The sequence below is a fragment of the Megalops cyprinoides genome, chromosome 11, assembly GCF_013368585.1.
Source record: "Megalops cyprinoides isolate fMegCyp1 chromosome 11, fMegCyp1.pri, whole genome shotgun sequence".
Classification (NCBI taxonomy): domain Eukaryota; kingdom Metazoa; phylum Chordata; class Actinopteri; order Elopiformes; family Megalopidae; genus Megalops; species Megalops cyprinoides.
In genome coordinates this window covers 36870510-36897222 of record NC_050593.1, presented here as the reverse complement: position 1 = coordinate 36897222, position 26713 = coordinate 36870510, and the positions used below count along the sequence as shown (strand labels likewise).

At 48.5% G+C, this 26713-nt stretch overlaps 1 protein-coding gene across 6 annotated transcripts in view; it reads left to right on the top strand.

The window, feature by feature from the left end:
• LOC118786017 (tensin-like) overlaps positions 1-21734 on the top strand; it is a 180636-nt gene extending 158902 nt beyond the window's left edge. For 3 of the 6 annotated variants that reach the window (XM_036541014.1, XM_036541017.1, XM_036541016.1), the window contains 17 exons: positions 1067-1147; positions 4068-4258; positions 4365-4503; positions 7758-7850; positions 8793-8828; positions 10491-10668; positions 11265-11953; positions 12248-12334; positions 12841-12969; positions 13686-13781; positions 15909-15986; positions 16528-16599; positions 17106-17132; positions 17826-17994; positions 18417-18485; positions 18664-18693; positions 19951-21734. In XM_036541014.1, coding sequence (XP_036396907.1) covers positions 1067-1147; positions 4068-4258; positions 4365-4503; positions 7758-7850; positions 8793-8828; positions 10491-10668; positions 11265-11953; positions 12248-12334; positions 12841-12969; positions 13686-13781; positions 15909-15986; positions 16528-16599; positions 17106-17132; positions 17826-17994; positions 18417-18485; positions 18664-18693; positions 19951-20092 — 2306 coding nt within the window. In that variant the 3' untranslated portion in view covers positions 20093-21734. The remainder of the gene's footprint in view (positions 1-1066; positions 1148-4067; positions 4259-4364; positions 4504-7757; positions 7851-8792; positions 8829-10490; positions 10669-11264; positions 11954-12247; positions 12335-12840; positions 12970-13685; positions 13782-15908; positions 15987-16527; positions 16600-17105; positions 17133-17825; positions 17995-18416; positions 18486-18663; positions 18694-19950) is intronic. The other 3 variants (XM_036541013.1, XM_036541015.1, XM_036541018.1) reach the window with 3 other exon arrangements.
• Positions 21735-26713: the final 4979 nt, after the last annotated feature.

The window sequence follows — 26713 nt, the reverse complement described above, 5'->3', positions numbered from 1 at the left end:
TTGTTCCCAGTTGGAACTTTGATGAAATCAGCAGTTTTCATAAAGGAAACAGATGCTTTACTGAGATGTGCAGTTTACTGCCAGGGCAAAAAACACTGTTATTTTCTGAGCTGTTTCTTAGTACAATTCTTCTGTGGCGCTGATATATCTGTTTAAATGTTACTGATTTTACTTAAAAGATAACATTGATTATGTTCTAGGTATACAGGGCCAAGCATGTGACAGTGAAACACTGACAAAGTGGAGGCTGCAGTGTGCAGTGGTAAAGTGCTGCGGCAGGACAGCACTGCAGCCAGCTGAGCTCTCTGTGAAAGGCTGGGCTCATTGTTAGCTGTGTGAGCTACAGGGGAGGCAGACAGGAAGATCTCTATAAACCACAGAAACACAGCGGCCTCCTGCAAACAGCCAGGAGAAAAATGCCCTGTAGAACGACCGACACGGAGCAGCCGGCAGGCAGAGGGAAGCGCAGCGGCTCTGTGTTTTCATTGGCTGCCCGGTGAGCTGGGAGATGACCAGCGCGTCCCGAGCGTCTGACCTGCTGCTCGCTCACTGGGCACCCTCACACGAGCGTTTGTGCGGTGACTGAACACCTCGCAGAGCCTCTCCCCATCACCCCTCTCTTAGTCAGGCTGCTCTCAGGAGACACGGCTGCAGCACGCAGACACGCCCTGGCCGTGCCCCAGCCACGCCCGCCTGCAGATGGGGCAGGTCGGTTATTCCAGGGGGTGTCTGAAAACATTTTGTTCTTCCTGAGGTCTGCTGACAGTATTGCACCGATCCCTCTGCCCCCGTTCATACTCGGACAGTAGGAAAGAGACTGAGATTTCCAATGATTGTCCTCACAGCTGTTGCTCCACAGTACTAATGTAGCAGAAAGTAACCCCGTTTCTCTCTGTCTGTGTTTCTCTTTTCTTTTTGTGCTGTCCATCCACCCCTCCACTCTGCGGACCACCCCTCACGCCACCGCATCTCCCTCTTCACCTTCTCGTTCATCCTCCTCCTCCTCCTCCTCCTCCTCCTCCTCTTCCTCCTGACTCCCATCATGCCCTGCTCCGCCCCACTGCAGAGTACAACGCCCGCATCCGTGGCATGTGCCAAAGCATAGTCCCGCAGCCGTCTGGTCGCCATCGCTCCTTTTCCTTCTCTGGTTTGTGCACTTTCCCTCTCTCCTCCTCTCCTGTCTCCCTCTCTCCTCCTCTTCTTTCTCCTGTTCTCCCTCTCTCCTCCTCTCCTCTCTCCTCCTCTTCTTTATCCTGTTCTCCTCCTCTTCTTTCTCCTGTTCTCCTTCTCTCCTCCTCTCCTCTCTCCCTCTCTCTCATCTCCCTCCTTTTATTTGTGCTCTCATAATTTCATAAACTCAGTGAGAGTGAAGTAATAATTCAGCATTCAGGTCTCTGTTGTGGATGCTGTGTCTGCCTGTGTGTCAGCGGTACTGACTGCGCTGTTAAACTGCAGGCTTTACTTACACTCCTATGCATGTGTGAACACACTCTCTGTTAGAGTGAGGATGTAAGAGTTTTACAGTCGTGGTAAGTACAGAATGCCTTTGGAAATGGAAAGCACTAAGCTGTCTTTGACATTAGTCATTACATGTGCTTTATGGGAACAGAGCATGAATTGGGAAACACACATCAAGTAACCTTTTTTGGCGCAATGAGTCAAATTTTTCCCAGAGTCTCTCCATATGTTTCAACTCAAAAACCCCTTTAAATATGCTGCCTTGTCACATCCAAGAGAGAACCAGAAACTCGTTTTTATACTTCATGACATTTAAAGTTTTGGTAAGAACGGAACAGAGCCAGACAAAGGACAGTGTGTGTGGACTCGCTGCCGTAATCACTGAACAATAGCAAGCACAGACACACTGATACGGGCCATGGTGTTTCGCTGTGCTGCTCTCTGGCATTTACAGTGGACTGCTGACAGTGGGAAACCCGACAAACACTTTGCATTTTCACACCGTAACAGCGGAGACACTATCCCTCAGAAACAGGGAGCGCACTGTCCTCCAGATGGGAATAAATATCCCACAAGCCCACAGGCTGGCGGCGTGCACAGACGCGGTGGAGCGGTCCTGGTGTCGCAGACAGCTTCAGTGGAACTGGGTCACGCTGAAAGGGAGACACCTCAGAGAAGAGTCTCACGAGGTCTACAGGGAGGAGAGGAGTGCGATCTGAAGGGTATCTCTTCAGAAAGCTTTTCCTCTGTATGAGGGAGATGCTGTGCTCGTTTCTCTGTTATTCTCTATTACCCATCTCATAGTCAGAAGTGGAGAGAAAAGACTTCAGTCTCGGGGTTCCCTGCTGTAACAGCTGGAATCTGTTATCTGTGCCTGCCCTGTCACCACGGTAACGAGGCCAAGCGTTTGACGTGCGCAGCTGTTAAGCAGTGATGTGGCTGGACATCTGGGCGGCGCGTCCCATGGATGAGGCGTAAGCTGTCACATGGGAAATGGACTCCAACGAATCTGAACTCATTCACTTAGAGATTTATCGTTTGCTGCCCTTGTTCCCCGATCAATCACCAACAGTGCTTCACATTGACACTCCCATAGTGACGTGATTAAAAGCAGATCAGGAATGTGACTGGGCCTCACATGGCAGTTTGGACAGTCTGGGGCTTTTGCTTCGGTTGCTCCCCCCTGTTGTAGTGTCCCTCCTTCATGGCCACGCCACTCTTATGCTGGACCATTCACTGGGCGTTATGGAGTGGAGATGAATGGGCTTGTGTTATATTAACTGGCCTGTCTCAGTGTGGAGGCTTCGCAGTTTGCTGTTAACAGGCCACTCTGCCCATCACTCTTTCTGAGGGTTGCAAAGCTGCCGGTCTCTGAGCGCTGCTGCCCTCTGCAGCCTGTTCTCTGGGTAAACAGCTGGGCCCAAGGCAACCCCCCCCTCCGCTGCCTGAGGCCCTCCCCGCTGCAGGCTAGTATTCCCCAGGCCTGCTCCTGTTCCAGACTCTGAGAACTTGTAAATATTTTTCAGATGCTGTTGCCTAGCAGTCGAAGCACTCAGCTCTCACACCCTGGTGCTACACGCTTTCCCACCCCTGGGCGTGTCAGATTGGCTCGTTGAAGTGTGTGAATGCATGTGTTTGGTGTGGTGTGTGCTTGGCATGCGTTTCTCTGCCTGTTTCACTGTGTTTTGGTGGACAGTGTTAGTCAGTGATGGCAGCGCAGCTGGAACCTCAGGGGAAAGGGCACTCAGGATTAGCAATATTATCACCTGTACCGTTATCTCCCAGGGCTCAAACGGAACATTAAATTTGAAGTTGAAAACCAATGCTTGTGAAAGTGCCTGGTTGGACTTGATGTCTGCGTACCAAAGAAGTGGTCCTTTGAAGGCTGACTGATAAATGCTGTGTATACCCAACTAGTCACAGTCCTGTTAATCACTCAGAGACAAACCCCGGAGTGACAGGGTAACGTGAGGCGTTTCCGCATCTCCTGAAGCAACAGGAAAGTGCAGGGCGTGCACAGTGCTGACAGTGTGGTGCTGGTGGCATGAGCGTCAGCAGGGCTGGCCTGGGAGAGCGGCTTCCCCTGCCCCGCACACGCGGGGATAAGGTGCTTACACAAATCCTGTTTGTTTTACACTGAGTGCTCTTTGTAGCAAAACCGACTTGTTGAAATGAGCTTATTGGTCCCTTTGAGGTTGGTCCAGAGTATTAGCTGCTCCTGCAATACCCCGATAACAAGAATAAAATGATATTGTTTCACTGATACGCCACCGCTTTTCATGTAGTGACAGCCAACTTAATGAGAACATTGTTCCATCCGAACACAGAGATCACAAGCAGCACCTAACCACGATGAGAGTTGTCAGTTTGTGTGACTTTGTAAATTAGTGGCATCTTTAAAGGTTAGGCACTGATGTTTGAAAGACTCGCTTGAAAAAGGCTTGCTTGACTTTTTCCATCAGTTCCCTGAAATTTCTGTTCTCCACAAAGCCCATGAGTGCAGGCTGAGCCAGAAGGCCTTCTTCAGTGTTGGATGTCAGCGGGTTTGTTCTCTGGAGTCTGTATGGGAAATGGCTGTGGGAATGTCACCCCTCTTGCTTGTCTGGCAGGAGTGCGGTCTCAGGGGATGACACCGGATAACTCCGCCCCCATGCGACGCCGCACCACCAGCGAGGGACAGTACCAGAACGGGCAGGAGGGAGGCCCCGCCCCCAGCGGCTCAGTCCGCTCCCCCATTCGCTGCGTCTCGCCCGAGTTCGTCAACACCATCGCTCTCAACCCCGGGGGGCGGCCCAAGGAGGTAGAGTGAACAGTGTCCCCTCCGTCCCCAGCAGCTATCCCAGAATTCACAGCAGTGCAGTATCCCTGTGAGTAACTGTGCGTGTGCCTCTCCGTGTGCTTTTTAGGGACACATGCACAGCTACAGGGAGGCGTTTGAGGACATGGATGGGGCTCCCCTGAGCCCCTCGCCCAGCGGTGGTGGTGAGGCCTTCCCCATGACCCCTGCCTTCCCCATCTCGCCACAAACCCCTTACTTCAACATGTGTAAGTTCACCCTTCCTGCAGGAAGAGGGTGCTCTGGAGCTCTGGGCACATACTGTAGCCATGGTTACCTGAAAACATCCACAAAAAAAATTCTCAGTTAAAAATCCCACCACTGTTGGTTAAAAAAGATAATCTATTTAGTTATTTGTTTCACACAATATATCAGAAACATGTTGTCTGACAGTTAAAAGATTTCAAAAATTAAGTGAGTTTATTTTATGAGATGCGTATTTTACTTTGAGGAATAGCTGGCAAAGTTTACTTAACTCATGTATAAACAAGCTTGAATGAATCAAACTTGTCTTAGATGAAGAGTGGTAGACAACTCACTGATGCATTTGTAAAAGTTGAACATTTTTTTTGGTACAATTCTTATGTCTACAGCACATGGAAATGTTTCACCTCTGTGAGGGTGAATAGACAGCCAAACCTCTCTGATTTGTAAATTATTTGCAAAATAGAAATAAAAATAGGAATTTGTTTGCTTGTTGGAATTCCAGTCAATTTGAACACCCCAAAATTCACAGAAATACAAATGCAAAATGATTAAACGTGTGAAAACTGGCATGCAAAATAGCAGCATGTGTGTTTGAAATGACAGATGTATTCCCCTCTGGATGAATTCTGGAATTATTTTAGTGTCTATAACTACTGGATTCTGGAGAGTGGTTGTTATTATTGTTATTGATTGTTAATGGTATGTAGTGTGTCTTTACCTCAGCTTTGGAGTGGTGTTAATCTGGTTTGGGCTAACCTCATTGGTGTGGTGGTGGGTTTCTGTTCCTCACAGATAACCTGTCTTTCTGTCCTCCATTTCAAGAAGTCTGCCGTGTTAGCATATGTTAGCATTCTCTATAAGCCAACAGTGAAGCAAAACCTTTAAAACGACTGTCAGTACATTCAGCATTACACTGAGGCTGTGTCAGTGTGTGAGGGCCCAGGAAGTAAGGGATTATGGGTAGGAAGGTCAGGGAGCAAACGAAAGTGGGACGCTTATCATGGAAGACCTGTAACACGACACCGATCAGATTCCCTGCGATGCATTAGCTTTGCACGTCAGCCGAGGCGTAGCGTAGCGTAGCGCTGCTTAGTTAACGCTGACAGACACACCTACAGTGATCAGGTGAAATCACACACTGGGGAAATCAGGCTTGTCTTTGCGTCTGTGTTGGCTCATAGACATTCTTTGGCCCGCGTATCAGAAAGAGTCCGTCACTCTCCTGTTTCCCTGGAAGCGTTGCGTGGGCCGACACAAGCTGCAGCCACCTGTGGTCTCAGCACTGTTCATCTATCAGCTGCCTCAAGCATCACCACACACACTCACGTACACACACAGACAGGGAAGTGCCTGAATATGCAGTATGTACACACACACATACACACACACACTCACGTACACACACAGACAGGGAAGTGCCTGAATATGCAGTATGTACACACACACATACACACACACAAACACACACTCACGTACACACACAGACAGGGAAGTGCCTGAATATGCAGTATGTACACACACACACAAACACACACTCACGTACACACACAGACAGGGAAGTGCCTGAATATGCAGTATGTACACACACACACAAACACACACTCACGTACACACACAGACAGGGAAGTGCCTGAATATGCAGTATGTACACACACACACAAACACACACTCACGTACACACACAGACAGGGAAGTGCCTGAATATGCAGTATGTACACACACACACAAACACACACAAACACACACTCACGTACACACACAGACAGGGAAGTGCCTGAATATGCAGTATGTACACACACACATACACACACTCACAGATACACACACTCACAGATACACACACACTCACAGATACACACACTCACAGATACACACACTCACACATACACACACTCACAGATACACACACATCTGTCATCCAGCACTTGCTCACTGCTTATGAAAGTCAGCATACAGCACTGAACGTCCTTAGTCTAGCATGTCACTGAAATCTTACTGTACCTACACACCTCATGCTTCAGCGACACTGCTGTGAAATCTACCATGTAGTATCACAGAGGTCTGCAGTAGGCCCAGTCTCTGTAAGGTTAACTCCATTTTGGGGATTTGATCATGTGTCATTAAAGGTGTGTGAGTAGGGTTTCAAACCCAGCGCTTCCTGGAAAACAGGACAGATGAGGGCAGCCCTCTCTGTGGCGGTATACATCAGACAGCGCAATGTTAGCATAACATTGAAACAACATTATTTCAACGTCATCCCAGCTCCCTCCTCCTGCAGTGAAGTGGAGGTGTTGTGAGGAACCTGTCTGTTATAGCCCCTCGTGGGGCGTTTAGTCTGAAAACACAAAGAATTGATTGAGATTCTTTGGTAAGTGGAGGAAGCACGCAATGGCTCTATGGTACACCCGCGCTTGCCCGACTCCACCCCATCCCCCCCGGCCACTCCGCCCCACTCCGCTGCCCCTAGCCTTGTCCCGCAGCACTACCCTTGGCATGCAGGTGGGAAGCAGCCCCTCTTCTGACTGTCGTCTCAGCTGGTCTGTTACTCCTGCTCCTTCCCCAGGGAGCTGTGTGTTTTAGGATTAAAGAAACCTTGCAGTGAACTGAAATGTCATACAGTATACAGCTCTCCTCTCAGAACAGGGCCTGCTTTCCCCTCCAGTGTTAATGTGCACGCTCACTGTCTTCTGAAGCCCGGACTGTGCAGAGATTCACTGAGCTGGCTTTTATGAAGGTGGCTTTGGAAGGGAAGGGCTTAGAGGAGCTGTGAGCTTGTGTTGCTGAGGCTGCAGTTCTGTTGTGTGTGCTGTGAAGGCGTGTCTCCTGGCTGTGAAGGCGTGTCTCCTGGCTGTGAAGGCGTGTCTCCTGCATGCGTTCCGTGTGAGACGGGAGCTTCACGCTGTTCAGGAGAGCATCTGCATGGCTGTACTGCTGAGCATGAGACATCACTACATACCCCATTAATGCACTGTACTGCTTGTTTGTGTATAAATGTGTTATTGCTCTTTTGCCTGTACGTCACTGTATGATACCATAGTATGATACCAGCTCAAAACTTGTGTGTGCTGTCCTCAGAATGCAGTTTTCTTCATGGATCTCCATGGAAGCGGCAGAGTTCGGGGCGAAAGTCAGTGTGATTTCACTGAGGCTCCCGCCGCAGCCAGCACACTGTGGACACACATAAGTTTGAGCTTCTCCTACAGACGGAGCGTTCTGATTGGCTGGATGATAAAACAGTGCGTTCTCCCTCCCACAGGCCGCTCCCCCCCTGGCCTGGCCAAAACGCCCCTGTCTGCCCTGGGTCTGAGACCCCACAACCCCGCCGAGGTCATGCTACAGGGCGGAGCAGGTAAGATCCCTGTCCTGGAGGGCTCTTAGCTCGTTACCATACTTCCTAACTACAAACCATGTGACTTATTAAGAGAAGGAAAAAGAACAACTCCCACTATATGTGTAAAGCCCCTTTTTATTTTGGTTTTGCGAGGGTTTCCTCTATGAGAGTGATCTCTTAGCTGCATATAAACTGTGTGGAGTGTTCTCCGTTTGATATCTGCTCGGAGGGAAGCAGCTAGCGCGGGCGTGTGTGTAGTGCTTTCATACACTGCTCTCTCCTCCTCCGGCTGCATGTAAATTCAGCCTTCAAAAGGATACTCCCTTTTACAACTTACGCCTAGAACTGCGCTTATCATAAATTACTGCTTTATATATTTTTTCTTATTTATCTTTCCTTGGAGCACTTTGTTGGGTATTTACTTCAAACAGAAGTCTGTGTAATAAGATCTCATTACCCAGTGAAAACAGGGCCTTGTGCGTTCCTTGTTTGAGTTGGCTGGCAGGCTGTGTTCTGTGTGGAGCTCCTTTGCCTGCTTCTCTGGGCAGATAGGGACCTGCACTCTGGCAGGGCTGCCCAGTCAGAATGCCTGCTGCATCACACAGGGGGCCTCGCTACCAGCTGTCACACAGCTACTGAGGCTTTCTGTGCAGTGCCCCAGTCTGCAGAAGTGTGTCTAATGTGAGCTGAAGAAGCCAAGTCACCCAAGTCTCGCTGGGAAATAGCTGCAGTGGCAGCGGACCACAGAGGTCAACTTTGTTCCGTTATATGGGAAATGGGAAAGTAAAGTGGTATATGACTCATTTCAAACTGAAGCCTCTCTGTCCTCCCTCTGGGTATATCTGCTCCCTGGTTCTGTTCTCCATGAACTCCTGTGCTCCTGGCTTCACACTCACCCTTCTCTTCTCTCTCCCTGCTCCCTCTCTTTAAACATCCCCTCCTCTTCCCCTTCTGCGTCAGATGCAGATACTAGCCCTATAAGTGATGGTGAGGAAGGTAAGAGCGTCTCTATGACAACAAGCAGCATCATCAGCTCATCCTCTCTGCCCAGCCCGGTGTCTGCAGCCCACCCCCCCTCCCAAAGCGAACAGCTCCCAAATCGAACAGCTCCCAAATCCATCTTTATTCCTGTGGCTCCCCCTCTCATTCCTCACTGTCTCTCTCTCATCTGCATTACTGTCCCTTTTGACTTTGATTTCCCCTTGGCCTCCATGACTTTATGGTGCTGGAGGGAAGGGGTTTGAACCCATCCGATCCTGTCTGTCCCTCACACAGAGATAACATAAATGTTATATAAATGTTTTATAAATGTTTTAAAAAGCTGTCAGCTTGCTGTGTCGAGTGGCTACAGGTGCTCTCATTTTGGTCTGTGAGTTACAGCCCCAGCCCTTAAGAGAAATGCCCTACATCAATCCTGGGAAGCAGGCAGCACTGAAAAATGATGCATTTACAGGTTCTGCACTATATGGGCCAAGACGGCTTTCACAGATCTAGTGCAGGGGGTCAGATGGGATGAGGTTTACGAGCAGGAGGAGTGAGCGTGTGACACGGGAGCGATAAAGTGCCAGTAAATGGGAAACAGTGGCCACCTGTGGCACTGAGATACTGTGCTCCCTATGGTGTTAAACACTCACCCTGCCTTTCATAAACAGCATAACGAGATACTGTGCTCCCTATGGTGTTCAACACTCACCCTGCCTTTCATAAACAGCATAACGAGATACTGTGCTCCCTATGGTGTTCAACACTCACCCTGCCTTTCATAAACAGCATAACGAGATACTGTGCTCCCTATGGTGTTCAACACTCACCCTGCCTTTCATAAACAGCATAACGAGATACTGTGCTCCCTATGGTGTTCAACACTCACCCTGCCTTTCATAAACAGCATAACGAGATACTGTGCTCCCTATGGTGTTAAACACTCACCCTGCCTTTCATAAACAGCATAACAAGCATAACGTATGAACTAAGTAAAGTCTGACAATCCAATAAGCTGGTGTTGGCTTATGGTGATTGTGTCATAATTAATATCTGTTAAATATGGGTTTACATATTCCGCTAAAGGAGAGCAGGGATGGCCCAAGGCATAAAATATGCAATGAAACAGGCCAGAGCTTTGAAGGAAGTCAGTGCTCAGATTACTGATCACATACCTCCCACACACACACTGTCCCACAGCTTTTCAGAAACACTTCAGCGACGTGATTACTGTGCTTCACAAATTCAGTGGGAATTTGATCTTTCAGCTGGGAGGTTGTGTATGGTGTGTAGGGTTTCACTTTGATGCCTAGAAATGGAGTACCCTTGAACCTTTTGTAATTGTAACAACTGCATTATTCCTAATATCAAAGTATCCATCACTTGGCCTTCCTTTTGTAAATGGCTAACAAAGTAATGGTTCGATTCTAGCAAGGATTAATGCTGGTTAAAAGAAAGAGAACTGTAACTCCAGTATGTCATTAACAGAAAAATAAAAGCATTATTTTTTGCTTCTTCCAGCCAGTTTTGAGGATTGTTCTTCCTGAGGGAAGCTGCATTCGTGTCCCCTGATGTGTTTGGGTTTTTTGATTGTTCATTAACAGACGTGAGACACTAACGGGACCCGGTCATGCCGTGTGGTTCCCTCGGTGTGACCCCCTGCCTGTGTTTTTGCAGAGCCCCGCAGTTACGTGGAGTCGGTGGCTCGGACAGCGGCCTATGGAGGAGCAGGGGGCCCCCCCGGCCACCCGGTGCACTCAGCCTACCCCGACGAAAGCTTCGGCAGGCAGGTCGCACCCTGCCACGCCTTCAACGCCCCCCTCTCCTCCAGCAGCCCCATCCACAGCACTGACGGGTGGGTACCCTCACAGCATCGCCAAACCCAGAGCGGAGGACCCTGTGGGCTCTCACACAGAGATCACTGTCTGCTTTACATAATGCCTCTGAGAATTAAGGCAGGAATCTTTCCTCCTTCACTGTCCAAGTCCCTACGCTGAGCTCATCTGGATGAGGGGTGACCTGAAACATTTGAGTCTGTCCCAGGGACAAGAGGAGGGGTGTGTCAGGACAAACCACACATCTCTCTGAGGGGGGGCGGGGGTGTCTTTGAGTTGTACTTGGCTGCACTTCGACTTGAAAGAACACATGCTGGTCTTATATTTTCATCCCGGAGTTGACGTAAAACAAATGGCTAAAACGCAGTAATCTTATAATCTCCCCCTTTGAAATGTAGAGCACAAATACTTCTTTTTGCTTGTTATTTTACTGTTTGACCCCTTTGTTCAGGTTTAGTTTTGCCTGATTGGGTTCAGAAAGGCACAGCTGTGCTCTGGCTGAAGTGATTTGCTTGGCCAGCAGTGATAGGAAAGTGCAGGAGTTCTGTGGTCTTGTGTGTCATGCGGTAGACCACACGGACACCCGCGGTGATGCTGTTTTCTCTCCCTGTATCAGACACTACCCCATGGCCATGCCAGGCCACCCTGCAGGCGAGGCGTACCGCTCTCAGCCCGACAGCGGCTACCGCGGCCCCAGCCCCTCATACCCTGGCGCGGGCGTGCCCAGCGGCTACATGAGCCCCGACTTCAGCCCCTACCCAGCGGAGGGTGCCCAGGTGAACGTCATGGGTGTCCACACGGTTCCAGGAAGCCCCCACACGCTGCACCGCACGGTGGCCACCAACACCCCCCCAAGCCCTGCCCTGCAGCGCAGAGCGGCCAATCAGGGCAGCCCGGCCATGAGCCGCCACATACCGGTGGCCAACGGCAGCGAGCCGGCGGTCAACAGCAGCCCCATGCTGGGCCGACGCCCCTCCATCACCCAGGCGACCCCCGGGAGCCCCAGCCTGGAGAGGCACGCGATGTACAGCGGCTACACCACGCCGGACGAGCGCCACGGCACCCTGTCCCGGCAGAGCAGCTCCTCGGGGTACCACCCGGCCACGCCCTCCTTCCCCGTGTCGCCCGCCCCGCAGCCCCAGCTCCCCGAGAAGAGGCGCATGTCGGCGGGCGAGCGGCCCAACGGCGTGCTGGCCTACGGCACACTCAACGGGAAGGTGTCCACCCCGGTGTCCAGTGGTGGGAGCACCCCCAGCACGGCCTTCTCCCACACGCTGCCCGACTTCTCCAAGCTCTCCGTGTGCGGTGAGCGCCCGCCGCTCCGCCAACACCTGCAGCGGGTCAGCGGGGCCCACGCTGACCATAAACACGCTCCCTTTCATTCACTGCCCCAGATCATGGACTTTAGCTCTACAGCAGCCATTTACATTACATTTATTCAAGCTGGATTAGGAACAGTGCTTTGTCCCATATCAAACAGCTCAGGGGCCTGGAGCAGGAGGCTGCATCGTCTGGGGGAGATTCCATTGTTTAGGGGTGTTGGCATAATTTTGGGGTGTGTGCAAAGTTAAGGAGTACTGTTGTTTTAACTCTTGGCAGATGGGAGTCCAGAAACGAGGATGAATGTGAAATTTGTCCAGGACACTTCCAGGTTCTGGTACAAGCCTGACATCTCCCGGGAGCAAGGTAAGAGGGTGGAGAGGCTGCAGTGAGGCGTGAGGACACAGTGTGTGAGGGCCCAGAACTGTACGACTGTGCATCTGTTTCAGCTCATCAGCTCCTGCATTAGATCATATGGGCTGGAGATAGCAGTAACCACAAGCACATGCTGAACTGCACTGACATCACACACAAATACCACATGCACCCAGTCAGGCTCTGTGGCCAGTGAGTGTTTATATATATAACATCTCCATGGGAATGTCTTCGGACTAAAGTATTACATAAGTTATGGACATCTCTCATGCCACAGAAAGCATGCTAGTCATTTCCATTAGCTTACTGATGGTTCCCCAAGGAGCTGTAACAAAGATGAGCCGACAAAGACGAGCTAACAGATATCAGCTATCAGAGATCAGCTAACAAAAGCGATCAGCTAAAAACATCAGTTAACTCAGACCCACACAGCAGATACCCAGAGCTGCCATCACAACATCTTTAACATCGCTGTGTGTTTCCCCTCGGCCTGCCAGCCATCTCCATGCTGAAGGACCGCGAGCCTGGCGCCTTCGTCATCCGGGACAGCCACTCCTTCCGGGGGGCCTACGGGCTGGCCATGAAGGTGGCCTTCGCCCCCCCGACGGTGCAGCAGAATAAGAAAGGTGGAGTATCACCCCCCCCATCCCGCTGGCTCGGGATGCACCGTGTGAGGGGAGCGGCATTTCGCTTTGTGGTGCGGCTGGCTCCCTTTGCCGTCTCTCAGTGCGGCCATTGTGCTGGGCTCACACAATCCCTCTCGTTCATTTCCACAGAGTCACACAGCCCTGCTGTGTTCTGCACTGTAATCCTACTTTCACCACAACCACTACTGTAAATGCTATTATTTATGACCCCGCCCCCTCCTCAGACACTGAACTATTTTCAATATTTTCAGCCCGGTGAAGCCCTGCTGAAAGCAGGTAGCTCCAGTCCCAACAGCTGACAGCTCCAACATTCTTCAGCTTTCAGTGCTGCCAAAGTTTGAGAGAGAACACCGTGTTTAGGAAAATTAGAGCAGACTTTAAAAGTGTAATTACAATAAATGCACCACAGGCAAACACAACTGCAGAATGCTCTCATTAACTTCGGAAAACATATTAAAACCAAGAGCATCTGGCTTAAAATGCATATTAATTGGAGTCATTTGGATTCCAGCAAAACAGAGAAGCCTCTAGCTAGACCCACGATGAGGGTCTTTTTGTAATAAGGATCTCCTCCAGTGAAGACACACTGCAGTCGCACTCCTCTGATGCTGTGGTTGTCCGGCACAGAGGCGTGTCTCTCCTTGTGTCCTGCCTGCCAGGTGAAGTCTCCCTTCTGTTTGCTTCCCTCCCTGCAGCCGGAGACATGACCAATGAGCTGGTGCGGCACTTCCTGATCGAGACGAGCCCCAAGGGCGTCAAGCTGAAGGGCTGTCCCAACGAGCCCTACTTTGGTAAGCGACAGCCCCCCCCCGGCGTGCTGCCCCTCCCCCCCCCCCCCGAAACCCACCGACACAGCCCTGTCCCAGGAGCACTCCGTACCCAAAATCAGAGCAGTGATATACATAAAACCGCTGTCCCCTGCCTCATGTAAAGGTACAAATCTGAGGGGCTGACTGGTTTGACGGCCCCTCATTCTGCCGTACTTTCATGTCCCTCTGCTTTGATTTCTCACAAGCACCGCTGAGTCTCTGCTCTGTAATATGCGTTTGAACTGGCACACATTCCTTTCTCCAAGAAGCTGTGGTCTATAAAGTTGAATGCTAATTACAGTACAGGCTCTGTAGAAGTCACTTTTATGGCTCTGATGTCCTCTCCTCTGCGCTGTGCGTGTAGGCCTTGTCAGTTCAGTGGAAAGGGCGATCCCTCCCCGCTTCCACGTGCGGTGGTGGAACATGGGGCGGGCTCCCTTGCGTAAGCCCCAAAGCACGCTGCTCTGGCAGCCAGGGCGTCAGCATGTGTTTGTTGTTGTTAGAAGCTCTGAGGGGCGGGAGCTTCCCTCTCATCGCCACTGACGCCTGCGCCGAGTGTGGACTTATCTGCACACGTCTCCCCCAAATGGAGCACAGCATTGCTGCGCCCAGATACAAGAGTCCCGCTCTTCTTACCAGAAAGTTCTCTGAGAGGTGGCCTCCAGCCAGAGCGCATTTCAGAGAGGCCCAGCGAGCCCTGCCTGCAGGCTGAGAGGCGCTCTCACAGGGTGGAGGGTGATCCCAGGCTCCCGCTATGCACCCCCTCTCACAGGGTGGAGGGTGATCCCAGGCTCCCGCTATGCACCCCCTCTCACAGGGTGGAGGGTGATCCCAGGCTCCCGCTATGCACCCCCTCTCACAGGGTGGAGGGTGATCCCAGGCTCCCGCTATGCACCCCCTCTCACAGGGTGGAGGGGTGATCCCGCTATGCACCCCCTCTCACAGGGTGGAGAGACGCTCCCGCTATGCACCCCCTCTCACAGGGTGGAGGGGTGATCCCGCTATGCACCCCCTCTCACAGGGTGGAGAGACGCTCCCGCTATGCACCCCCTCTCACAGGGTGGAGAGACGCTCCCGCTATGCACCCCCTCTCACAGGGTGGAGGGGTGATCCCACTATGCACCCCCTCTCACAGGGTGGAGAGACGCTCCCGCTATGCACCCCCTCTCACAGGGTGGAGGGGTGATCCCGCTATGCACCCCCTCTCACAGGGTGGAGAGACGCTCCCGCTATGCACCCCCTCTCACAGGGTGGAGGGGTGATCCCGCTATGCACCCCCTCTCACAGGGTGGAGAGACGCTCCCGCTATGCACCCCCTCTCACAGGGTGGAGAGACGCTCCCGCTATGCACCCCCTCTCACAGGGTGGAGAGACGCTCCCGCTATGCACCCCCTCTCACAGGGTGGAGAGACGCTCCCGCTATGCACCCCCTCTCACAGGGTGGAGGCGCGTGGCCAGCCCTCGGCGCTGTGATTCGCAGTACGGTCTCACGGCCGCTGTGTGAGGTTAAGGTGCAGGTGTGTTCTGCAGGGCACCCAGCGGGTACGGGAGCTCTGTCCTGACACAGCGCGTGTGGGAATGTGGGAACCGTTCCGCTGAACAAAGAGGCTGCCATTTTTGGGCTGTTTATGCTCCCCCCTTTATAGCTCAGCACAGACCTCGTGCTGGAGGAGGGCTCTTCAGCGCTGGCATTGGGGAATATGAAAGATGAAAGGGTTTAACTCACAAGCCAAACTCCAGAGTGTCTGTTTCACATTTAGCACAGGGTTAGCCAAGGAGCGGAGTGCTATCTTCAAAACACCCAAGGCAGAGCATATTTATTGCTCATGATGTCGAAAGACACATGGAAACAATTACAAATTATGAATTCATTACAAATTACAAAGAGTTGTAAGTATACATATAGAAAGTAAGAGTAAGCCAATGTTACATAAGAGAAGCTGGGAGAGCAATACTTTCCAATAATTTCATACACTACTTATTCTTAACTGACCATTTGTACAGTGTTATATGTGAATATAATTTTTTTACATATAGTTTCTTATGAAACACATCTCCTACATTTCTTGCCTAACACAGACTGGAATCTCTCTCTTTCCCTCCTTCCAGGATGTCTGTCAGCTCTGGTGTATCAGCACTCCATCACCCCACTGGCTCTGCCCTGCAAGCTGGTCATCCCCACCAGAGGTGAGCTTCGTCACTGTCCTGCCCCCGCTCACCAGACCGCTGCTGTCAGAGTGACTCAGCAGAGACACGGCGCCTGCCACAGGCCGTGTGTGACAGAGCTCTGACTGTTGCAGTGCACACTGGCCTCTCTGCGTTAGTGCACACTGGCCTCTCTGCATTAGTGCACACTGGCCTCTCTGCGTTAGCGCACACTGGCCTCTCTGCGTTAGCGCACACTGGCCTCTCTGCGTTAGCGCACACTGGCCTCTCTGCGTTAGCGCACACTGGTCCCGCCCAGCCACACAGAGCCGCAGCGCCTCTCTGGGGTCAGAGGAGTGTGTGGGTTTCACTAGAGCCCATGAGGGCGTAATATTAGGGCAGTGACGGAATGCCCAACACACTTCTTCAGAGTCCAAACAGAGCCCTGCAGTGGGACTCCACCGGAGGGTGTGGCGCTCAGGAATTCCCCACATCACGGTCATGCCGCCGTCGTCAGTCAGCAGCCCTTGTCCACAGGAAGTAGCCTCTGAGTCGTTAATGTTGGCTTGCTGATTGATCGCAGATCCCCACGAGGAGACCCCTGAGACGGCCACGCCCACAAACGCAGCGGCTGAACTCCTGCGGCAAGGAGCAGGTAAGGACAGGTCGTACAGGTGACACAGGTGACACAACCTCAGCTCCCAGCTGTAATCTGCAGGAGCATAAACTGCTGTACTGTCCATCAGCTCTGTCTTTTTCAGAGAGAAAAAAACAGATGTTTTCACTTTTACTTTGAGTTTTTGCAAATAAAGCATTCAAACAAGGATACACTCTCAATGGATATTTTTTCTGCTTTTCCATAAACTTCACTTGAGCAATTTTTTGTGGAATGATTCATAAACCTGTGACATAATGTCTACAGTATCAGTATGTTCTTACAGTTATGTTCATCACATTGGTAGTTACCACAGTATAGCATTACAGTCCTTACTTGATCCATACATGTCACGGCAGCTGCTATGAAGGTCTGCTCTGCTCCATGAGAACCAGCAGCTGTCCTCAGTAGTTCTCCATGTTTGCTTCATTGTGTGCTGATCTCCCATGGTCCAGCCTTATTAACCCCTTCTTCTCCCCACCACATTGTCACTGTTGTGACTGTAGGCCAGAAGGCCCCAGCAGAGTCCCATGGTAAATAAGGTTTTATTCTCTGTAAAACTTGGTCCTTGACTGTCACCCCAACAGAGACTCGCTCTGTGCCGTGTTTGTTTCCTGAGCCGTTTGTTGCATGACTTCGACCTCCTAACTCTCAGACAGACTCCAGCTCCTCACTCGATGCTAGATGTGACTGTGTGCTTGCCTCTGTGGTTGCAGTGCTGTGAAGGCCACAGCTGTCTTTCGGAAAGGAATCTCTTCCCTGGCTTAGGCCAGGCAGCATGGAACACGGCACTGTGCATGACAATGCTAGTACAGCTCGTACGGTAGCAGTCACAGGCTGTAAGGGAATGCAGAGATATATACCTACTAATATTTTGTTTGCTGGACTATATGCTGAAAAAACATTGCTTTTTCTGCTGTATAAATGGTCATAACAATATTGAATTCAAAGAAATCTGTGTTTTAGGCATGTGATGGTTCTGTATTAGTAGAAGGAGTACGCATTGAAAAACAAAGTTGCACACTTTGTAATCCGCAATCACATATGGGCTTAATTAGCACAGGCTGTGAAGAGTGTTAAGAACGGTGCAGTCTTACTGAGTGTAGCCCAGAGGCTGTGCGAGTCTGTAGGAAGGCCACAGCACCTCCTCACTGCTCTCCTGTAGGCACAGCCATTATGGGGATTTTTTGCACAGACTGACAGGATGTTTTCGTTTTTCCTCCCAGCTTGCAATGTCTTCTACATAAACTCTGTGGACATGGAGTCTCTGACCGGCCCCCAGGCGGTCGCCAAGGCGATCTCAGAGACCATGTCGGCCAACCTGGAGCCCACTGCCACCGTAGTGCACTTCAAAGTGTCAACACAGGGCATCACCCTGACAGACAACCAAAGGAAGTGAGTATGGCCAAGTGTGGTCAAGGTCACATATGCAGGGGCCATGTAACGTTCTCTCAACATTTCTCTAACCCTGGGACAACATGCTCACATTCCAAGAACATTTTTGTGTGCTGTGAGATACTCGTAATTTTTTTGAAGGCAAAGCAAGAAGATAGTAAGTGGGTTTATAATGGATAGGTGTCTTGTGTTAAGTGTGGTGAAGAGTATTTTGATGCTCATAATGAAGTCTGTCAGGATTTTCTTTACTCTGGAGTGAATGTGTGTCCTTGACAGTCATTGGACAGATCACCTACTAAAACTGTAGATTTTCCGAATGACAAAGCTCTGCTGGTTCAGACTGAAATGCAGATACAGTATGTTTCTGTGGTTGTGACAGTACAGTACTGTAAGTGTTCAGTTTGGTATTTCTCCCCCTGCAGGCTCTTCTTCCGGCGCCACTACCCCATCAACACCATCACCTTCTGTGATCTCGACCCCCAAGACAGAAAGTAAGTGCAAAGGGAAGAAATGCTAATGTTTGGCAGCTTTTCAGAGCACTGGTTATGTTTGAGTACGATTCTGCTTACTGGTGCTGTTGAGCACGACCCTGATGTTGCTGAGTGTGATACTGGTGTTTGGCTGTAACTGAATGTGACAGATGGTTCACCTCTCCCCATTTTCCCACAGGTGGCGCAAACCAGAGGGTGGCACTGCAAGGTGAGACAGTAGTTTCCTTATTATTTCCTCTGCATTTCCCTTTGCCTTTTCCCCGCTGGGGAAAGCCATATGATCAGATCTATGGAGAGGCCCGTTAGCTCTGAACGAAGCCCTACGGTGCAGCTGCACTCCAGAGAAGCCCATGTTCCAGCACATTAGGAAATCTGATTACTGCTACCAGTCACACAGCGCAGCTCCTTAAAGCAAAGCCAGGAAACAAGGAGGAACGATAAAAACATGACCCAAGTGATCCAGATCGAGCGGATTCCTGCTGAGGAGATAAAGTGCTGATCTAGCAGGCACCGGATCAGAGGGACTGATTCATGCAGGCCTAAGGGCAGGAGCTGTGTTAGGACTCAGGGTTTGCTCTGTCTCAGGGTCTGCTTTTGAAGGTTACATGTTTAGTGGCACCTGTGGGTAAACCATCCCAGGCAGCAGATATCCACTGGAATACAGTCAGAAATGTGTGTAAATATGAACTGTTTTATGGGTAACAATAATCTTACTGCATGGAATAGTTAACCTACTATCTGTTCAGTGCTGAATTTGGGGTGAGAAACCAGCTTATTATTTTGTTTCCCTCTTTTGTCCAGATGAGAGGCTGGATGCTAAGCTTTCTGCTCTCATTGATAATGTTATTGATAATTATATGTTCTGGAATCGTCAGGGTACATTTCAGTACTGAAAACACTTCTGCAATAACATTTACTGTCTACCACAAACATCCCCTCTTTCCTGAGGCTTTGTGCTGGTACACAGAGAGAGAGAGCTGACTGTGCATACATTTCCACCAGGGCCTTTCTGACAGCACATGCTGTTAGGATGCTTTACAGCCGGAGGCCTTGCGGTTCATTAAACTGTTTGGAGCTTTCTGAGTGTCGGGGTTAAGAGCTGTGCATGTGAGAGAGGCAGAGAGACACTTGGGCTTTGCTTTGATTCTGTAAATATAGCTGTGTTTGTGCTCCGTGCTCCTAGAGGTCACAGCTGTCTTGTCCTGCAGTAAAATACCATGAAGCCTGGGTCACATTTAGTTCCAGTTTCATACATGTTGTGCTGATGAATTTGTTCAGTAGTATTTCCTGCGGCACATCTACACCAAAAAGAAGGGATGCCGTGTCCTTTTCTTCATCCAGACTGAATCCATTTCCAAGTCTTAATGATGATTCTAACAGAAATAGGGATGTAAAAACCACTCTTACCACAGGGCCACAGGAAAAGACATGGATCTTATGACTCTTTCCTGTCTTTCTGTTTCAGGTTTTTCGGCTTTGTGGCCCGGAAACAAGGAAGCACAACAGATAACGTCAGCCACATCTTCGCCGAAATGGACGCTGACCAGCCTGCCACAGCCATTGTCAACTTTGTCTCCAAGGTGATGATGAGCTCACAGAAGCGATAGGCTCCCCCTGGCTGCCATTTTCTTTTCCAGAGGATGTTTTTATCCTTTTTTCACGTTTGTTTATTTTTATTTTTGTTGTTACTCCTTTTTTTTCCCTTGTTGTTTTGCTTTTGGAAAGGACTTGGAGTTGATCCGAGATGGAGACAGAGGAAGTGCAGTGGGGCGGGGGGCGTGGCAGTGATGCAGGGGAGGGCGGCCATCTTGAGCTCCCTCGCAGGGTAACACAAAGAGGGAAAGGATGTCTGTGAGCTTTGTGTAAAAAAGTGGCAAAAGAAAAAGCAAAGTTGAATGGTGGGTAAAGGAGACTGAAATCTATCAGGCTTTTGGATTGATTAACCAAAGATCAGAAAGCATTCAGGACTAGTATGTAATTATTGAAAGGTCCATTTTAAACATAGTATTTTGTAAAATAGAACTCTTGAAACAGACAAAAGTGAAATTAGTCAAATTATGCTTACTATATAAAAGTATTGATATATCATTTTTTTCTGGAAAAAAAATTGCATCTATGCCATCTTGCAAAGAGTATTCAAGGACATTTTGCATGTAAGCTTCTTTGTATTATAGTCAGTCTCCAATCCACAGTGGACAATGCTGGTTCTATTGTGGGCTGCAAAGAGCTTTCCTTTATAAAACTCTTCTCTCTCATACATCACATTTCTTGGTGGTCTTCTGAGGGGGAGATGCTCTATCCAGGCTTGATTAGTCAATCCTCGAGCAATGTAGATTTCAGATGGATGGGAGATGGATTACTCTTGCCTGTATGCACAGGACTCTTGAATGTACTGTGGTCAGCTGTAATCTTGTGTTAGGCTTTGCTTTGTTTTTCCAAAGGGGGACAGGAAACCGAGTCAAAACATGGCTTCTTTAGGCTTCACACGCTCATCTGCTCCAGCAGTAAGAATCCATGCTAAGATTACACTGGAGGAGCCCAGGCCTTCTTGGCTGGGCTATTGCACTGTCCTGCGTGTTAATGTACAGAGGCATTCTTAACTATACTCGCCATCACAGCATGGAAAGAAGCAGAGGTGCACACTCTCACGCTTCGTAAGGTTTGCATATCTCTGACATCACCATGGCAGCTGTGTGTGACGCTGCTCCAGCACAGGCAGGGACAGGCTGCAGCTGCAGAAGCCCGGGTGTGGACAGACCAGAGCTCGGCTGCAGGAGGAGAGTGCTGCCTCCTGCTTCTTTCTTACAGAAGCCTCTGCTGGTCTGCACAGCCATCACCATCACAGCAAACACAGCCTGTTTCTCAGAGCCTCACTGTCTACAACAGGAACATTACTTCTGTTAGCCAGCCAGGGGAGTGAGTGCAGGAGATACTGCGCTCACCCAGCGGAAACCACGCCCACATCTGTCCAAGCAGCAGCAAAGATGGCTGGCCGTTCAGATCCTTTCCTCTTAGTGTAGTGCTGTACCTTACTGTAACCGCCCTTCATTCTTGAAGCTGATTGGTTTGACAGAGCAAGCCATTTTATAGCCAAGGATCACCTTCCTCGCACCTCAATCACGAGTATTCCTGTAACAATGACATCTGTAGAGAGAAGTGTTTCTGTCACTGCGCGTCAGAAGGTCTGCGTTAAACACTCACATCATACCGAAAAGTAAGCTAATAAGAATTAAAAAAAAAAAAACAATATATATATATAAACTACTACAAAAGGTGACTTTACTAAATATTTATTTTTTTGCTATGTCACTATGTTAACTCATATATACATATATTGTATAGTCTACATAAAGATTACCTAAAGCATTGGAAAAATACCCTTTATTTTGGCTAAGATTTCAAAGTCATAAGATTTTGAAAAGCGTTTTAAATATGTAAGGTGTAAAGTGTATGTATCTTAAAGCTTGTCACAATGTTTTGAATATTTTTTCACTGCGTTATATTTTTCTTGCCTTGTGTTCTTTTAGACTGAAGTAAGCGTGTGCTGTAGGGGGTTAAATCACCTTTCCCAGGTATACTGAAAATGGCCGTGAATGTTAGTCTTACAGTAGAGCCATATGTGAGGGTCTTCTGCTTCATAATGTTACTGAAATCATACATGTTTTGGAGGGCTCTAGGCTAAGCACTTATATGTGTTTTTTCCTTTCATCTTAAACAACCATTTCAAATCAGACTTCACTGAAAGAGCATTTGATCCTGTTTATTAAACAGGTATTGAACTCCTTGTTAATTATTAATCATGTATGACTTATTTTTTGAAACAGGAAACAGATAGTAAGCAGGCAGAACTCGAATGAGTCATTTTCCATTTTGACTGTTTTTTCCCCCTCAATCAGGAAGTAATTAAGTTCTATTTTGTAAATATTAATGTTAAAATATATTCATTCTAATTAAGTATGAACATCTTAACTGTCTGCTTACTATCTTTTCTAATTTGAAAAATAAGTTTTACTTAATTTATTAACTGTTTGAACAATATAAACAGGCCATTAAAACAGTTTAAGCAAATCGTACAATTTCTGCTGAAAACTGGGAAGAAATATGATCTTCATCTGACCTACATGACAGATTTGTTATGCATGACCTTCAAGTTTGTAAATTGTTTTTTTAAAAGAAAAAAAAAAAACTTTTCCAGAAAAAAAACAAGGAAGAAGAATGAATGATTGTTTAGTGTATTCAGTGTTTGATATGAGAATGGAAGGCACGACACTGATGGAGTATTTTTGTAATTTACTGCCACCCTGAGGTTTAATTTGGTATTACCTATTGCTGTACAAGATGTGCCAATTGGATTTTGGCATAATGCAGTGAAGAACACAAACTATATGAACTATATTCATTCTGCATACAGATGGCCAAATTATTCAAAGAAGAGACAAATATCTGTTTTAACTTTGAGGGTTTTTTAAGTACATCATTTTCTAAAAGCTTATAAGACCTGCTGACACTAATATATTATTTGAGCCCAAATTGATACCAAATAAACCACATGCTCATGTCTAATTTATACAGCATCTGCCTGATATGAGCAGGATGCCCCTGTGGCATCACACACAAAACAAGGGTTTGTCTTTTATCACTACGAGGACTGCAAAGAATCCCAGCAAAGTTATGTACCTTTCAAAAACGCAGCTTTTGCCAACTGGACCTAAATGTAAATATGTTTTCATTTGCCAAAGATGTTTTCAAACTTGTACTGGAGTCCAGATTCATTTATCATTTAGCCTCAAATACACAGGTTTATAATGTGTCACTTCAAAGAGCTCTGTTGCCTATTTCCTTCTTAGTTATGTGACAAGTTGAAAGAAAAGAAACCATATTTTGCCCCAGAATGATTACAAAGCACTTATCTTTGAGAAGCTACTACAACAAAATATATGACTTTTGTATTGCAACTGTAACTCATTTCCCCTGTTAGAGCAGGGCGTGGTAAAAGGATAAACACTCAGTTTCACAGTTGCATATTGCAGTTGCATAGTTTTTCATATTTTTGCCAAGAGAATATATGAATTATATTCAGTGCACAGTATCAGTGCTCAGTCCGTGGCTCCATCAGTAAACCTCACAGTTCGCTGCAATAGGTCTTAATGATTCTGTCAACCAATATTATTCATGAATCCATCTACAGTCTATAAAACAGTATTTATTTTCAAATAAATCTCAAGCAATGGAGTCCACATTGCAAGTGTAGGTAATCAGTGTTATCAGACAAGGAACAGGTCATGTGTGTTAACCCTTCGATCTACGAAGAAAGAAGAGCCCATGTTTTTGTGTACAGAGCGTTTGTGTGATGTTTGCCCCAGTAAGAGGCCACTTTGAACAGGTAGCTCTAGAATGTGTGGATATGATACTATGGCTGTACAGAACATTTGTGTATTTTCATTTGCTTTACATTGTATGGCTTTATTGTTTCTGAAAAAACACATTAAAAAGCAATACAAATCAATTATATTAAAATGTGTCGTTGCCTGATGTTATTTCGCCATAGCCTGTGTTTCTGTGTGTCAGGAAGAGGGTGACGTCTCTCTGGTTTTTTTGCAGCATACATGGTAGTTTGAATTAGTCAAATAATTCCTGTTAAAATGCCTTTACATACATACAAGAATAATTAAGGTAATGACGGCACCTGGCATTACTAATCTGTTAGACTGTTTCCAAGACACAAACTGAGTTTCAGCAAAAGCAGCAACGAGGAAGGCGCCAGCAGCGGGTGGAACATTGAGTTTCTGCTCTCACTGTGATCAGCCTGTGAGTCACACCTGCAGATTCCGTGCACCAGTATCGTGCTGATCACACACATACTTTTACACTACCACTGCCTTCATTAATTAGTAGGTCTATAACTGAAATCAGCGAATAATTACCTAATCTACTAATTAAACAGAACTGAATGAACCGTTCTGTCCTGGTATGGAATGTGTGCTCTATCTCACGGTGTATCCTTACTGCACTCTGCCATAACCACAAGCATCATGCACATTGTAAAAGCTCATGCACATACCACCCCATCAGTCTCCCACTGCAGGCACCCAGGACACAGAGCCATGCTCACTGTCAGATCCTGCTGCTCACACTGGCAGCACACAGAGCCATGCTCACCGTCAGAGCCTGCTGCTCAGACTGGCAGGACACAGAGCCATGCTCACCGTCAGAGCCTGCTGCTCACACTGGCAGCACACAGAGCCATGCTCACCGTCAGAGCCTGCTGCTCACACTGGCAGCACACAGAGCCATGCTCACTGTCAGATCCTGCTGCTCACACTGGCAGCACACAGAGCCATGCTCACCGTCAGAGCCTGCTGCTCAGACTGGCAGGACACAGAGCCATGCTCACCGTCAGAGCCTGCTGCTCACACTGGCAGCACACAGAGCCATGCTCACCGTCAGAGCCTGCTGCTCACACTGGCAGCACACAGAGCCATGCTCACCGTCAGAGCCTGCTGCTCACACTGGCAGGACACAAGCGCCGTGGCTCCTGCAGAGGAATTTCACAATTTTACACGGCTCTGTCACAGAAACAGCAAATAGCATTTCCTGGGTGATGAATAAAATGCATTGTTATACAGAGAGAGCCTATAATATATTGAGTAATACAGAGTACTGCATCTTCCTGTGGTAAAGGAAAGTCTGAGGCCCCCGTAACCTGCAGCAGGTGAAACCCTCTGCAACAGCACTTTCCTGAACCCTGAGAGAAACACAGAGCTCAAACACAGGCCTCTGTCCTGAGAGAAACACAGAGCTCAAACACAGGCCTCTGTCCTGAGAGAAACACAGAGCTCAAACACAGGCCTCTGTCCTGAGGGAAACACAGAGCTCAAACACAGGCCTCTGTCCTGAGAGAAACACAGAGCTCAAGCACAGGCCTCTGTCCTGAGGGAAACACAGAGCTCTTCAGAAGCCTGCTGTGAGCTGACACTGTCACAGCAGCTGGAACGCTGGAACACAGCGAGGTGCATGATACGCAACAGGGCATGCAACAGCATTTCTGCCACACAGCCAATCTCATCACTCATTTTACTCCATGCTAGACTGATAGGCACTTGATATAGTAAAAACCTCATGCTTAACGGGGTTGCCTTTTCAGTTTTTAGTGCAATAAGATTTCTTGAAAACAGGAAATAAATAAAATATTAATGAATCTCAGTAACTAGCCTTTTCTCCCCAAAATTCACAAAATCAACCCACTATAGAGCTGGACCAAACTGTATGTGTGCATTAACGGTGGGAGTGTGAGCTGCATTCTTATAAGTGGCTCTGCATAAGGGTGTCTTCTAAAGGAGAGTAATGCAATGCAGTGTGTGCAACTCTGCACTAAGGTGCTGTTACTGAGGAACAACAGCATCCAGTCCGAGCACAGGGTCTGACTTTCACACTGAATGAAAGACAAGGCCGTACTGAAAGGCTCGGAAGCAGACGGGCGGAGTTTACCTGCAGGATGTTGCTGTTATGGCCCTGGTCCATCGCAGGACAGCAAGTCAGGTGAACATGTGACCAGTCTAAAATGACGAAAGGGACACAGTCAGTGTGACGGCATCGCAATTTAAATGACCTGCTAACGGACAGCGGGGCAAACATGGACACCACACACGGCGTGGACACCAGCTGCAGCACCCAGAGCCTCTTACAATGAAGACAGCTGGCCTGACTGCAGTGTCCGCTACACCATAACATGTCCGTAAGGAAAGCCAGTTACACGTATTTATCACTGTAACATGAGAGAAAAAAATTCACAGATTTTTAGGACTGCTTTCAGTGCTGATTGAGGGCCATGTCTGCATTTAACAGAACCGGGGGACAGTGAGAAGCACTTGCAATTCACGTCATGGTCACTTGGTGTCGCTGTTTCTCTTTTAAAAGTGAGAGGTAGCCATGTGCACACACTGGAGCAGAGGTGACTGAAGGCAGTCATGTGACTCTGCCCTGCGCACAGTATCAGTGCTCTGTTGACGCTGGTGTTGATGCAGATAATGTGCGGATGGTCCCACTGGCATCAGTTACCCCTCACACACAGACACACATGCGACTTTCAGAGCAGTCAAACAATGGGGCCAGTTTATTCCAGCAGTTTATCCAGGTTGCAGTTTAACAGGGAAATATCTTTCCATCTGATGTTACGGGCAATAGGAAAGTACAGGCAGATCTTTGTTCCCTTGTGCCTGCGAGGGCTT